Genomic DNA, 15,454 nt, shown 5'->3' with positions numbered 1-15,454 from the left:
ATTAATATTTTTGAACACAATTTTGCCAGGAATGAATGACTAAAGATTAACATGAAGGCATAAACATGTTAGTGAAACCAAACAAAATCTATGAGGTTATTCCCTAGCAAACAAAACTCAATTATGCAATATATATTGTAATCAGAGCCCTTAAAATATTTAATTTTTGTTTTATGTTTACCTTTCAGATAACTTAGGTTTGAGAAGTGAACTATGAGTTCACTACTCATTTCTGGACTTTTTACTATAACTTAATCTTAACAGGTGGTTGTCTTCATCTTTTTATGCCTTCATTCATTTCTTTCTGATACTGATGTAAAATGATAACCAATCTGTTGTCCTATTTTAGGGCTACCAGAGACCAAGCCACTACATTGCAACTCAAGGTAAAACTTCACCTTTTTAAACAATATTGAGCAATCAGACTTGCTTATTCATCCATATGGTGTTTTTTACAATTTTATCTGACCTCACTGAAAGAAAGATCAGCTCCTCTGAGTAGCGTTGCTCGTTATTCATTTGTAGAATACAAATTGTTTATCTATGTAAAACGTATAGAAGTTAAAGCTTGATTATTTTTTAATTAAAAGTAAAAGAGAAGCTGCTGATAAGTGATTTGGTTCTTGGTGTTATGATGGCCCAGAGCACTAGCCAATCGTGCTGGAGAGAGGAATTACTTATTTTTGACGAAAGCCAGAGAGGTCCCATCTTATGTAAGTTGCCTGCTTTCTTGTAAGGTAGTCTGTCGGCTGAGACTGTAATGGTACCCAGACCGGTATTGTTATAATGAGATGTGAGACTGTCTTCCAGCAATTTTTTTACAAGTCAAGACTGAGACAAATAATGGTCTAAAGAGAACTTAGTCAAGTTCATTCTTCTTGGAAAATAAGAAAGTTGGAAAATCTTGTTACAGTGACACACTGAGGAATAGAAGTATCCTAAAACACCTTTAGTTATTGCTCCAAATTGACCACTGGCCATCACAAGAGACCCCTCCCATCTATTTTATAAAAGAGGAAAGTAAAACAAAAGCTGTTTCCTCTTTTGACAGAGGTCATTTTCTAAGCATTTTCACATACCTTTGGATTAATTGAGTTTAATTGCAAACTCTTTAAACTTAGAAAGATCATCCGTGGTGAACAATATTCTAGGTTTTTTATGGTACTGAGTATAACCCAGTGGATGCTTTTGCAATTTGGAGGTGATAATATAATAAAGTAAGGGTAGGCTGTGTCCTTATATGTGTAGATTTTTCTTTATTAACCCCTAAACATGCACTGTTTGTAAATGATGTGGGTATATTTAATTGGTAATATTGCTGTTTGGTTGATGGTAGTATAAGACTTCCTATCGGGGCCAGCCCGGTGGCACAGCGGTTAAGTATGCACGTTCTGCTTCAGCGGCCTTGGGTTCGCCAGTTCGGATCCCGGGTACAGACATGGCACCGCTTGGCACGCCACACTGTGGCAGGTGTCCCACATATAAAGTAGAGGAAGATGGGCACGGATGTTAGCTCAGGGCCAGTCTTCCTTAACAAAAAGAGGAGGATTGGCAGCAGTTAGCTCAGGGCTAATCCTCCAAAAAAGAAAGACTCCCTATTTTTCACATATATCTGTATCTTATATATATATATAAGATGCATTAAACTAACTCAGTGACAGATATAAATACCTTAGAAACTAGTGGTACTTCCTTTTGAATTGGGAAGTATAGACAGCAAATTGAAAAAAAAAACCCCAAAATTTGTATATACCTATAGTTCTTCCTATAGTGTAAATTTATTTAGATATGAACTGAATTCAAGCATTTTCAGTGACATTTTGTGTTAGACATTTAATTTTCTTTTTTGGTTTATTTAGTTTACTCTGCTTTCACTCTTTTCTATGCTTCTTACTACTTACTTCTTCAAACAACAAAATTTATCTGATTATATAATATTCAAATTAATTTCTTCATAGGCCCAGTTCATGAAACAGTATATGATTTCTGGAGAATGATCTGGCAAGAACAGTCTGCCTGCATTGTGATGGTTACAAATTTAGTTGAGGTTGGCCGGGTAAGAGAAAAAAAGACTCTTTTTGTCATAAAACATGAGTGTAAGTTGAGTAGCAAAATATAACATGCTTAAAATAGAATATCATTTAATTCTTTAAATAAAATTCATAGGCATAGCATTTCAAATGAGTGCTCCCACGTAGACTTTCAATGATTGAGAAATTATTTGATTTCTTGTTGAGTGATAAACTAACCTTTGATTTTATACTAGAATCTACTTACATTATCAGGCTTATATATTTTTATGGGAGAATACAAAATTTTTCTATTTATCATGTAACAGATTCTTTTTTCTCATTTATAGATTTTTTTTAGCTGTATTTTAACTGTGACTTGAAGAGTTATCACTGAAATTAGGTCATCTTGGTTAGGGTATATTCTATATTCACGTCCGCCTGTATGTTCTTTTTGTCATTTAGGTTAAGTGCTATAAGTATTGGCCTGACGATACTGAAGTTTATGGTGACTTCAAAGTAACTTGTGTAGAAATGGAACCACTCGCTGAATATGTCGTTAGGACATTCACCCTGGAAAGGGTAAGTACCTTAAAGTTCTGTTTAAAAATATGTGTATTGAAAGTGTTTTTTCTCTTAAAGTCCTTGTCAAAGTTTGTTTTGATGATGCTATAAAATCCATTCATGCATTCCACAAATATTTATTTGAGAGTATACCATGTGCCAGGCATGTTTCTAAACCTTGGGACACATATTAAATCCATAAATAATTTCTATTTTGAAAGACAGTCTAGAATCATGTAAAAATCATAAAACTAGAAAATCAGAGAAAAATTAGTAGAAAAGAAAAATTAAATAGAAAATAGAAACAAATAAAAAAGAATAAATTAGATCAAAAAGCTAGTTCCTTGAAAAGATCAATAAAATAACTAAACCACTGCCAGTTCTAAATGAGGAACAATAAAACAAAATATGCAATATTAGAAAACACAACAGGGATGTAACTACAGTTATACTTGCTATTGGGAAAGTTATAAAAAGATTGTGTGTAAATTTGGAGATGTAGATTTTAGTCAAAATACACTCATATTCTAACAAATAATAATTCTCAAAATTTGACCCAAGGAGAGTTAGAAATCTGAACAGATGATAGAAGAAAATAGAATGTTAAAATTTACCATTAAAATTGCACTATGGTTTTATAGTTGAGGTTTCTCTAACCTTTAAGGAATGGCTAAAGCCTATGTTAGTCAAACTATGTAGGCCATAGAAAACCGTGAAAACCAATGAAATACATTTTAAAAGTTAGCCTAACTGTAATAACAGAACCAGATAAGGATAGCACTCTCTCAAGCTCTTCTCTCTGTGTCTCCCATTTTTTTGAATTTTCTCCCTCCACCCCGTCTCTCACTTAATCAAGTGTGCACACACACACATTATAGACCAACTGCATTCAAGAAAATGCTTGAAAACATTTCAAAATAAAAGATTGAAAATGTGAGCCTAGCAGTGAATTAAGAAAACATCACATGATCTATAGTAATTGTTTTTTTAAGAATGTATGAATATTAGAACTGTGGTAGCAAATCTGGCAGGATATTTCATTATGTCAGTACATTAAAGGAGCAAAACCATATATTTTATTAATAGATATTGTAGTGCACTTAATTTTATTTAAATGACATTTATAGTAATACTCTAATTATATTAGGGAAATAAGGAGACTCCCTAAACATGACAAAGGAGATTCAACAATAGCTAGTATAGCACACATGTTAAGGAGCGAAAACCAAAAGGCGTGCTGTTACAGTTGGAATGTGCACATGTTAAGGAGTGAAAACCAAAAGGCGTGCTGTTACAGTCGGAATGCGATGTGGATAATCATTCTCACTCGTATTCAACATTTTTGGAAACTCTATCAAATGAATAAGACAACAAAAGGAAAAAATTACATAACTATCAGCAAAGACAAAATTATTTTAAGATGAAATGACTTATACCAAGAAAACTAGAGATAGTATTTTTTAAATGGAACTAATAATCATTTATTTAAGTGACTAATTCAAGATAAATATTCATAAATCATAGCTTTTCTTTATGTTAGCAATAAACAGAAGTAGACATTTAAAATTCTCTGTAACAATAATAAAAATTCTGAAGTATCTTGGAATCTACTTAACAAGAAAGATACAAGTCCTAAGTGAATAAAACCACAATAAGTGTATCAAAGGACATAAGATAAGATGTGAATAAATGGAGACATGTGCTGTGCCCCGGAATGGGAATACTTGATATTAATACTACTTTATGGATTAATGCAATGTTAAATGGAACATGATTGGGTTTTTAACTTGTTTTCTTGTTATTTAGAACTGGAGAAGAGTGTCATGGGGGTTTTTTGGGGTTTTGTTTTGTTTTTTTTGGTGAGGAAGATTGACCCTGAGCTAACATCTGTAGCCAGTCTTCCTCTTTTTTTGCTTCAGGACGAGTGGCCTTGAACTAACATCTGTGCCTGTCTTCCTCTATTTTGTATGTGGGACCCACTGCCACAGCTTGGCTTGATGAGTGGTGTGTATGTCCGTGCCCGGGATCCAAACCTGCAAACCTTGGGCTGCCAAAGCAGAGCATGTGAACTTAACCACTATGCTGCTTGGCCAGCCCCAAAGAATGATTTTTTTTTTTTTTTTTTTTGAAAAACCGCATATTTGAAAATTACTCAGGAAAATTTAAATAGGAAGAATGATAAGGGAACATGTGCTGCCAGATATTAGAATTTACTAAAAAGAGCAAGGCTCTCAGAGCAGCTCCAGTAAAAGGATTAGTGTAAAGGAAGTGAAATAATGTCTAAAATCAGGTCTTAGAACAATTTATGACCTTCCTCACTAGAGTTGACTTGAAAACTGGTAAAATAAAAAGTGACTTTTCCTTTTATGTGATTCCATGATGATGTTTATCATTGTCACTGTTATAATTATTTGTTGAGCCCTGCTTTGTGTAGAGTACTGTGCTAGGACCTGGAACTAAAATGAGTAATAAGATATGATCAGTGGCTTCCAAGGTTTTGGTGATATTGGTCCATATAGGATAGAATCTAAAGTGTAACTTTCTCAATTTGGTTCATTCCATACGATTTTTCTGCCTTTCCTGATTGAGCAGGTGAGATTGAGATTTCACAGATAGCTCACCATAGAGTTGGAATCATATAGATTATAGTGGAGGGTTCTTTTTGCTACAAATATGGATTCTTCAAAATAAATTCTGTAGCATTTCATCTGTGCTCTCCAAGCTGTGCTACCACAATCCACAGGCTTCTTTAACAAAAAGAAAGGAAAAAGCTTTGAAATGTGCATTTAAAGAGTTCTCTTTAAGTAACTCAATAGGAGAGGGTCACAATAATGGATGCTTCGCCTCTTTCATTTTGTATTTCTGATACTATAAATAATGCTCTGTGTGCTGAATTATTTCAGAGTTAAGAAAAATAGTTTGCCCAAAGAACAGTTTAGCTGTCTGTATATTGTTACAAACCAATCTGGAGTAGCAGTGTCCTGGAAAATCCCTACAAGCTGTGTTTCAAAACCATTTTCAACATGGGTGAGCAAGGAACTGAAATCTCTTTGTGAGATGAGAAGCTAGAAAGTTGCTTCTGTATGCCACTGGAGAACTCAGTGCATTGGGTCAGTAGGGCAGCATTTGAGCTTTCCCATTTCTTCCTTTTCCCCTAATAATTTTATGTGTTGTCATTCCCAGTAAGGAACAAACTGTCAAAGCACATAAAATTTATCCAGACTTACAGAACTGAGCAAGGCTTCTAAGTTTCTTTCTTTGCCAGTTCTCTGACAATAACGGTAAGCTCCTAGGCCAGGTCAGGCCAGGATCCTTTTTCAGAAAAAGCATGATCTTGGTCGATTTTTCATTTTTTTCATTGCCAGGCAAGTCTAGTACCCATGATTGTGTGTAACGGTTTTATTGTGGTTCTTTGGAAACCCTGTTTACACAGAGGGGGTACAATGAGATCCGTGAAGTGAAACAGTTCCACTTCACCGGCTGGCCTGACCATGGAGTGCCATACCATGCCACAGGGCTTCTTTCCTTTATCCGGCGAGTCAAGTTCTCCAACCCTCCCAGTGCTGGCCCCATCGTTGTGCATTGCAGGTGAGTGGTGGTCCAAATGGTGTTGACTCTCTGCAGCCAGCTTTCTAAAAGTATCAAGACAAGGCTTTTAAGCACAAAAACTAACACATGCTTACAAGGTTCCAGCTTGCATGTATTACAGATAAGGTAAAACAGCAATAAAATAAAAGTTAGCTGTAAGGAGGCTATAAAATAGAAACTTAAATAAATGTATTCATCCTAATGTGTGGCAGAGAAACTCTAGTGTCTAGACACTAGTCACTAGACACTAGTGTTTTAGTGTCAACATCTGTGTTTTGTTTTTTATCACTTTTGCAAATCCCATATTGTATGGAATGGTATGTTAAAATAAAGATTTCTTACCAATTTAGTAAATTTCCAATTGAGTCCCAGCTTTTAAAACTAAATTTGAGACATACAGAGTTACTAAATGGCCTAAATTGCAAGAATTTACACTGTAAAACAGCTATTTAAGAACTTTTTTAAAAACATCCATCCATCAGTGGACCTTGAAAACTACATCAGTGAGATCCAGCAAATATATGCCAGAAAAACATGAACATTATATTAGACTTTCTTCTGATTAGAAACTTCTCTTAAAACAAGCATTCAGACACGCTAAAGGCAAATTACATGGTCTGATTTTGAGATGTGAACAGAAACAATATGTACTGAATCTGAAAAGCTTTTCCTCACTGCTGCATACCATTCTCAGATATTGTCCCCTCCAAGCTATATAATAGACTGTACTTAAGTATTTTTTTCTTCCTGAAAATTCAACCTATTCACTATTTAAATGACCATGTACAAAATGGGGGAAAAAAACCTCAGAGAATGAAATAGAAGTAAGGCATCCCGTAAGGATCAGATACTGTGTACCTTAAAAAAGATCTTCAATTCGATCCTTCTCAAGAAATCTGATGTACTTTTCAATTACTTTCCTGTCTTAAACCCTGGGAACAGTGATTGAGAAGATGGTAGGCAAAACAAAGAAATAGAGATAGCTACAATATCTTTTACTTAAATTTCTTAAAGAACAGTGGGTTTAAGAGAAGTGACCATATCTGAACAACAAAGAAATGTTAATAGCCCATCTGTGCAATTAGAAAATGAGATAAACAAGTTTTCAGTTCAGGGATGTCTTGACTTATCATAGAGGTTTACTTCCCTATGAAATGCTTGCTTCAGAGGTGCTCCGAGATTCTCAGATACTCTCTTGAAACACAGGTGTCATTTTCCACTTACACTCAGGTATCTCTGAATTTATGGAAAAGAAGAAGCTGACTACAAAGTGAACTCCCCCCCAGAAATCCCAGCTATATCTTGTTTGGTCCATTGACTTCTATTATAAAATTGGAGAAACATTCCCAAGGGGTGAAATAATCAACGGTGTATTATGATTCAGTTACTGAATTAAATACAGTAAAATAGTGGCTATCTTTGTGACCTGTTAAGAATTACATTCTGTACCTAACAATTCATTTTCATTTTTTTCTTCAGCTTGCTATTCATATGTTCTTTCTACTATTGGTCTCCTCCCCATTGATAACCACCATTTTCTTCCCCACCCTCACCATTAGCACTTCCCCTGACGTGTGACTCCTCAGATTTTCCATTTAAAGGTTTTGGAATTAATTTTCTTTTACCTTGGTATTTACAAAAGTCTGTTTAAGATGTTGAGCCAGCATTCTTGCAGTTTGCCAGAGGACCCACAACTACATGAGTATAAGAGCCTTTCAATTTGAGGTTAAATTTTAAAGCATGAATCCACCCTTTGATCAGTTCTGTGAGCTTGAAATTCTGTGTATTTGATTTACATAAAATGAAGACTGTGTAAGCAAGCTATGGAACATGAACAACGTATATACAGTATTTTCAAAACACAATTTAATTTACAAAGTTTATATCTTTTAATTTGGAACTCTTGTTCCAATCTTCACTTGATAGCAAAGCAGATACTCTACCTGAAGTTATTTGTACACTGGTAAGTGTTTGCACAGTATGTACAAATGTTGTCTTGTACTTTGTTAAATCAATTTGATTCACCTGTCTGAAAGTCGAAAGGATCTTATTTAGGTTGCATAGACGTGCTTCCTGCAATTCTTCAGATTTGTTTAATTTTTTTCAGCGCTGGTGCTGGACGAACTGGCTGTTACATTGTGATTGACATTATGCTGGACATGGCTGAAAGAGAGGGTGTTGTTGACATCTACAACTGTGTCAAAGCCTTAAGATCTCGTCGTATCAATATGGTTCAGACAGAGGTATGTTGATTGTTGATTTATCACTAGTGGCCTTTTTTTTTTGCCCTCCAACATTTGTCAAACTAAACAGAAAATGTTTTTCACATAAGTCAATATTAGCTCATCAAGTCGTATAGAAAAATATTGATATTTTATTAACATTTCCATATAGAGAGAATTATTTGTATTCTCCACCTTTGATGTCAGAAAATTTTTATTAAAATAATACGAATTTTTTTTTTCTTTCTTTTGATAGGAACAGTACATTTTTATCCATGATGCCATTTTAGAAGCCTGCTTGTGTGGAGAAACTGCCATACCTGTCTGTGAATTTAAAGCTGCATATTTTGATATGATTCGAATAGACTCCCAGACTAACTCTTCACATCTCAAAGATGAATTCCAGGTATTTACTATTTCTAGAGCCTCTTTTATGAGCAATTCGTTACATGTGTTCTGGGCATTATTAATTCTTCTAAGGAAGGTCTTTCAAGTCAAATTTATAATATTTGACCCTATTTTAAGTATAATGCGATACCTGTCTCTTTCATTATACATATTCTGGAATCACTTTTGTATTAATGAGCTCATATCTGCTGTATCTTGAAGGGCAAACAAGTTCAGTCTCAGGGAACAGTATGGAGAAAAGGTATCATAAAAGTCAAATTTGGTGGTGATTTGTGTGTATTTACAACTTGTTTTGTGCAGTCTTACGGATTTTGGCCTTGTTTCTTGTCACTTATGATGTGAAGTCAAGCGCATTGATGATAATAGCTGAAGTTTGTACTACACCTTGTCTCTAAATAACCCCAAATGTTTTCACTGCCCTTAAAACATCCCTGAAAGTATGTGAATGTGAAGTCAAGAGTAGCTCTAGAAATCTACACTTTGCTTCTTGCCCAGTGCTCTTTCCAACATGTCGCAGCCTATCTTCAATTATGGCATATGCCAAAATGTGATATAAAGGATAGTTCCCAACTTTGAAGACAGGGCATCATCATGGGCCGCTCTAATTCTATTTCCTTTGGTTGGGCAATGCATTTTGCAGGTAACTGTGTTTATCTTTCCTTTTCCTTTAAGAAGCAGCACGTTGAACAATGTGTAGATTGTTTCTTTGTCACTTCTCAGGCTTCATTAGCTTTAACTACAAAGTCTATCAGCCTGTCATCATGGCAAATGCCGTTGCCTGTACAAATCCTTCACTTTCTACTTGGCCTCCTGAATACTTGATGGATCTGTGTTATGCCATCAGATGGGTCACTGTCTTTTAACCTGGGTTCCCTTTTCCTTTCAGACATTGAATTCAGTCACCCCTCGACTACAAGCTGAAGACTGCAGTATAGCATGCCTGCCAAGGAACCATGACAAGAACCGTTTCATGGACATGCTGCCACCTGACAGATGTCTGCCTTTTTTAATTACAATTGATGGGGAGAGTAGTAACTACATCAATGCTGCTCTTATGGACGTAAGAGACTGCTCTCTTTGTTAGTGTAAAGTGTCATAAAAAGCTACATAATACGATGAACACTGGCTAGTTTTATTTTCAAGAAAATTGAAATGAACTAAAAAGGAAAATTGGAAACTTTCATTGAAATACCTTTGTTCTTGGAGAATGATTTTGAATTTCCCCTACAGGGATTCTTAGGAACCGTAAGTTTCAGGCTTTATTGTAAACTTGGAGTTTGATTGTCATTTACTGTATTCTGTACAGGAACTATCTGCAGGTAATATTTTTCATCTTAATTATTTTCAGAAAAGAAAATCATGCTTACATATTTTGAATACAGTTAGGAATGAATTTTTAAAATCACAGAATGCCATCCTACTAAAGTTGTGTTAATTTGCAAAATTTTTCTCTCTGATATTTAATGTTCAGTAATTTATAGCTTATTTGTTTTATTTCCCATCAATTAACAGAGACTATTTATAAGTAACTAGGGAAGTCATGGAAGATATCATGTTAAGGCATCCATCATAACAAAAGAACAATCTGGCCCCACTCCACACTTCATAAACTGTAGATAGAAGAGCATGCATTCAGCATGTTAGCATCCCGTAGACAGGACAACATGGAAAGAGAGTTTTAAATTATGTCTTTGGCCACCTTGCTTTGATTACCTTGGGAAGAAGCAAGAAGGGTATCAAGGTTCAGAATCCTTTTAAGTAGTTTATCACCTTATTTCATAAACATTTCTAGTTTTTGCCTTTAGCCTATGGAACCATAGCAAGGAGAAATTAGAAGTCAGAGTTCATTCTTTTGTGACTAATAATGAAGCTTTCTAAGTTATTCCTCCTATTGTGTTTTCCAAAATTAGCTTCTGATAGTAGAGGCTTAGAAAAGCCCACATTCTACTTCTAAGACTAATCTTTTAGTCAGTTACTTTGCTCTTTTTTGTGCTGCAGAGCAGAATAGTCTAAAGGCAAGCTCAGGAGAAAAGTTCTCACCTTTGCCATGATGAGAGTCTTGCCCAGCCATTAATCATAGCCACTGAAATCAGATTGGATCCTCATTGTACCATTTCTTCCCATTTTAGTTGTCTGGAAAGGCAAATATACTAAATACAGAGAAAACACACAAAATCTTTTTGCTTCTGAGTCTAGATTTGGAGTGAATAAAGGAGGTGTGAAAAAAGTAAAGAGAAAATAATAACATTAGGAAAGATATTGATGCCTTTCAATTTTGTCTTTGCCATCTCTGTCAAATTTTTCTTAATTTCCAGGTGGTTTTCTAGTTAATATGAAGACTGAACTTTGTACTCTGCCTATTCCTCCTCTCTGCTTAATTCCTGTGATTCAACACAGATATATTTCATAGTGGAAACTGTGCTGTGGATTTGTATAGTAGTATAGTTGGGACTTCAGAAAAGTAAGGTTTGGTTTGGCTTCCAAGAACAAGGCTCATTGGTCAACACTCCCTGCTTCTCCTGCCCTCTCTCCCACCATTCCTGTCATACACCCTTTTGCCATGCCCGTGAAGATTTTGGAGGAGGGGCCAAGGATTCTATGATTTAAAAGCCTTAGATGTGCTCCTGTACTTAGAGAGGAAAAAAATAGGAAATCTTCAGTCTTCTCGCATGTCATCTCCTCATCCATCTCCCCTCCACTGTGACTCAAAAAATGGAGAAATAGCTTTTAGCCTCATTTGACTTACCGTCCATGGAGCAGACATTTAATTGAAAGAAAGCTTCCTTCTTTCTTCTGATATTTCTCATGAGCCTTCATACCTTTCTTAGGAAGCACTCACTCCAGCTGCAGATGTAAGATCTTGAGATCCTTTAGAAGCAACCAGGTGAATCACCATCTACTCAGATTTATCCTGCAGTCTTCCATAGAGTGGAATGCCATGGTTAGAAGTATCTCCCAAATGGTGATAGGATCAATGAAGTTCAAGGATCAGTTTCTACACTGATGTTAAGACACTTGAAGGACTTAAAGAGTAGTGTGATACAAATGAGTTAGGAAATCACTGACAGTGTTTATCAACATTAGGGAAATCTATCTCAGGCAACTGTCAAGTTATTTTTTAGAAACCCTTAGTTTAAGTTATTACATAGAAATATATATTCCTATTTTAGTGTAGATCATCAGTCTACAGAATGACAGATTGCCCAGGCCAGATGAGCATTGCCTTTACTACTCCCTCCTTCTGGAAAGATAATGTAGTGTGTCCCAATCAAGGGATGCTTGGCAAACAAGGAGCCACTCCCTCTTAAGTGAGGCCAAGAAGTGCATTGATTTTATTCTTTGGCACTTGAAAAATCCTAAATGATTGATACTATCATTCTGACCATTGATATACATTAGAAATGCCCAGGAAACTATGGGAAGTGGATTCCCTCCAAGATGTGCAGAATGTGCTCATGATATCCATATAATGTAAAAACACATGAGTTTGAGGCATGTGTGGTTTTTCTTATTTGGAGTGGAGGAGAGCTGAAAAGTTATATATATAACAGTCGATAGATGATTGCTAGATAGATACACACACCCACTACCCCCAGGGAATTTTGTGCCTACTTTGCCTTCAACCTCTCAGGCAAATTAACTTTAGAAAACTGAAACAGCCCAACAGGTACTTCATGGAGGATCTTAACCTCAAGAAGTTCTTCAGTTTCTTCTTTTGTATTCATCCTGTATTTACTTTCCTCGACAAAGTAAAACAAATTCTTGACTTAAATTGCTATTGAGGCATCGAAGTCTTACCATGAGATTGACTAATTACTAGTCCCAGCACATTTCAGTGGTCCAAATCTGTTATTCCATGGCTTCTGCAGCAGTCTGGCTCCATCTCCATGTGAAGCTATTATGTCTTACTGATCCTACACTGAAATTTATTGAAGCTGCTTGTACAACTGATCATGCATTTTAAGTTCTTTGTTTCTCCATCTACCTTGTTTCTTCACAGAGCTACAGGCAACCAGCTGCTTTCATCGTCACACAATACCCTCTGCCAAACACTGTGAAAGACTTCTGGAGATTAGTGTATGATTATGGCTGTACCTCCATTGTGATGTTAAATGAAGTCGACTTGTCCCAGGTTAATGGCTATGGGTTGCTTTTGTGTACTTACGCAGAACTTAATAAAGTAGTAATAAAATGCTAAATCTGCTTTATACTTACTTAGAAAAAAATCATGCTCATTTTCTTTTTCTTTCAAAATGTTCGTAATCTAGGGCTGCCCTCAGTACTGGCCAGAGGAGGGAATGCTGCGGTATGGCCCTATCCAAGTGGAATGTATGTCTTGTTCAATGGACTGTGATGTGATCAACCGAATTTTTAGGATATGCAATCTAACAAGAGTAAGTTAATGTTTAATCGTTGTAACTGAGCTGATCCAAAACAGGTGATCCTAACCATGATGGGGCATAATTCCATTCAGACAAGAGGGAGAGTAGAATTAATAGACATTATGTAATCAATCTCAAAGCTAGTAACCAGCTTATACCTTAGTACTAGAACAAAACTGCATTGTAAAAACAGGCAAGCAGAAGTGCTGGAAACTAGGTTTCCTGGTCAGTTACTGGACTAACATATTCCATCTATAAATCTAGATTCAGATGCACTGGTTCAATTGAGTTTGATTGCCTGGACCTGGCTGCTGATCATATGTAGACTTATCTCAAGGTTGACTGCATGTGTTATTAGTATAGACATCCAGCCCAGAAAAGGCGTGCAATTGAAAAATAAGAATATAATAATAATAATAATAATAATGACAGAGAAGATGCTTGACCTCGGGAGTAAAGGTTATGTCAGATCCACCATTATAGAAGGGTTCCATGTCACTATTGCAAGTCCTACGTGTGAGAGAGAACTCCAGCCACCATTGATTCTCCTCCCACCTACAATTTCATTTTCTAGACATCCCAACATCTGGCTCTGCCCAGATCTGTAGACAGAACCAGTGCTGCTGCCACTTTGCCTTTCCCCAGGAGCTAAGTAGCAACTGTGTCCTTCAGGAATCTTCCTTTCCTTACTTTTCATGCGCTTTGAGCTAAGTGACAAATTAAGCTTGGAGTCTCTCTCCTTCCAAAAACAAAAAATACTAATAAAAAGTGTTTAGATTATGTAACCAAATAGGAAGCAGAATTTGAAAAGAAAATATTAGTAACTTCCATGTAATGACTTTTTTCTTAAAGAGAAAGCCTGCTTTGATTTTTAGAGCAGCAGCTCTATGTATGTGTGTTATTTTAAGCGTGTGATTAGGATTGTGGTGTTTCAGTGTTCCTCATATCAAAATGGCTATATGTGTTTCTGGTTAATAAGTCTATATGTATATAACTATAAGCAGAGGATAAAATTATATCCAATTCTCTTGCTCATTTCGGTGGAGAAAAAAGGATAACTTCAGTGTCATAATATTCATGCATATCTTAGATGTTAATTTAAATGGAATCTCATTATGTCTGCACATCTGTGACATGATTCTTGTAATATTTTAGCTGAGAAACTGTAGCTGCTAAACTAAGAAAGTAAGACTTGGATGTTAATTGAGCTGTTTTGTATGAAAAATATTCTGGGAACAGGAACTGAAATCTGTGCTACATTTTTTTGTCAGCGTATTTGTTTATGTTTCTCTGTATTAAGTGTTCTGGTCGTTATTAGTGCATGCTTTTTTTCTGTTCTAAATCTCATTATTTAGTGTTATTTACTTCATCAGACATTTAGTATGCACCAATGAGAGTTTGGGTGTTGTACTAGGTAGGTCCTTGTCCTACCAAAGATTTATGAGCCCTTACCATGTGGAGCTTCAGATCTGATGCCTTATGGTCTGGTTTACTCATGTATTGCATATTCTTTCTTACGTTTTCATTTGAGGGTTTAAGCTTTGGGCTCATTCATTCAACAGTACTATTCTCTGGATAGTATTTTGCTAGATTCTAGTGACACAGAGTTTAGGGGAAAAAGAGAGATTTCCTGTCTTTAAAGAATTTTATTTTATCAGGGAGCACAACTGTGTAATCAATTATTTATAAATAATCGTTAGTTATGAGTAATTAGTTGATTAAACTAATTGTATAATCATTTATTCACAAATATGAGAAATTTTATAGAGAAAAAATACAGAATACAGAGTGTTTGACTGAGTGATCTGACATAGCTGAGTGATGGTGATCAGAAATGACTTCTTTGGGGCTGGCTCCGTGGCTGAGTGATTAAGTTCGCGTGCTCCGCTGCAGCGGCCCAGGGTTCAGATCCTGGGCACGGACATGGCACCGCTCATCAGGCCACGTTGAGGCAGCGTCCCACATTCTACAACTAGAAGGACCTGCAGCTAAGACATACAACTGTGTACAGGGGGGGTTTGGGGAGATAAAGCAGAAAAAAAAAAAAAAAAGGAAGATTGGCAACAGTTGTTAGCCCAGGTGCCAATCTTTAAAAAAAAAAAAAAAAAAGAAAAGACTTCTTTGAGGTAGTGATATTTAAGCCAAAATTTGAAAAATCAGTAGAAGCTATTGGGGGGTGGAATAACCAACTATCCTGGTTTACACAGGACAGAGAGTTTTCCCATGACATATGAGTTTCAGTGCGAAGACCAGAAAAATCCTCAGCAGACCCAAGACAAGT

General features: G+C 35.9%; 1 protein-coding gene across 12 annotated transcripts in view; it reads left to right on the top strand.

Annotated features, from left to right (window-relative positions):
- Window positions 1-15,454, top strand: part of PTPRK (protein tyrosine phosphatase receptor type K) — a 503,420-nt gene that overhangs the window by 482,350 nt on the left and 5,616 nt on the right. For all 12 annotated transcript variants that reach the window (XM_023651053.2, XM_023651052.2, XM_023651049.2 and 9 more), the window contains 9 exons: window positions 350-386; window positions 1,959-2,056; window positions 2,475-2,591; window positions 6,007-6,161; window positions 8,269-8,404; window positions 8,640-8,789; window positions 9,678-9,851; window positions 12,792-12,923; window positions 13,060-13,185. In XM_023651053.2, coding sequence (XP_023506821.1) covers window positions 350-386; window positions 1,959-2,056; window positions 2,475-2,591; window positions 6,007-6,161; window positions 8,269-8,404; window positions 8,640-8,789; window positions 9,678-9,851; window positions 12,792-12,923; window positions 13,060-13,185 — 1,125 coding nt within the window. The remainder of the gene's footprint in view (window positions 1-349; window positions 387-1,958; window positions 2,057-2,474; window positions 2,592-6,006; window positions 6,162-8,268; window positions 8,405-8,639; window positions 8,790-9,677; window positions 9,852-12,791; window positions 12,924-13,059; window positions 13,186-15,454) is intronic.

This window comes from Equus caballus, chromosome 10 (genome assembly GCF_041296265.1).
Source record: "Equus caballus isolate H_3958 breed thoroughbred chromosome 10, TB-T2T, whole genome shotgun sequence".
NCBI classification, from domain to species: Eukaryota; Metazoa; Chordata; class Mammalia; order Perissodactyla; family Equidae; genus Equus; species Equus caballus.
Note: the sequence above shows the minus strand (reverse complement) of the source record. Positions and strands in the feature narration are given on the sequence as shown.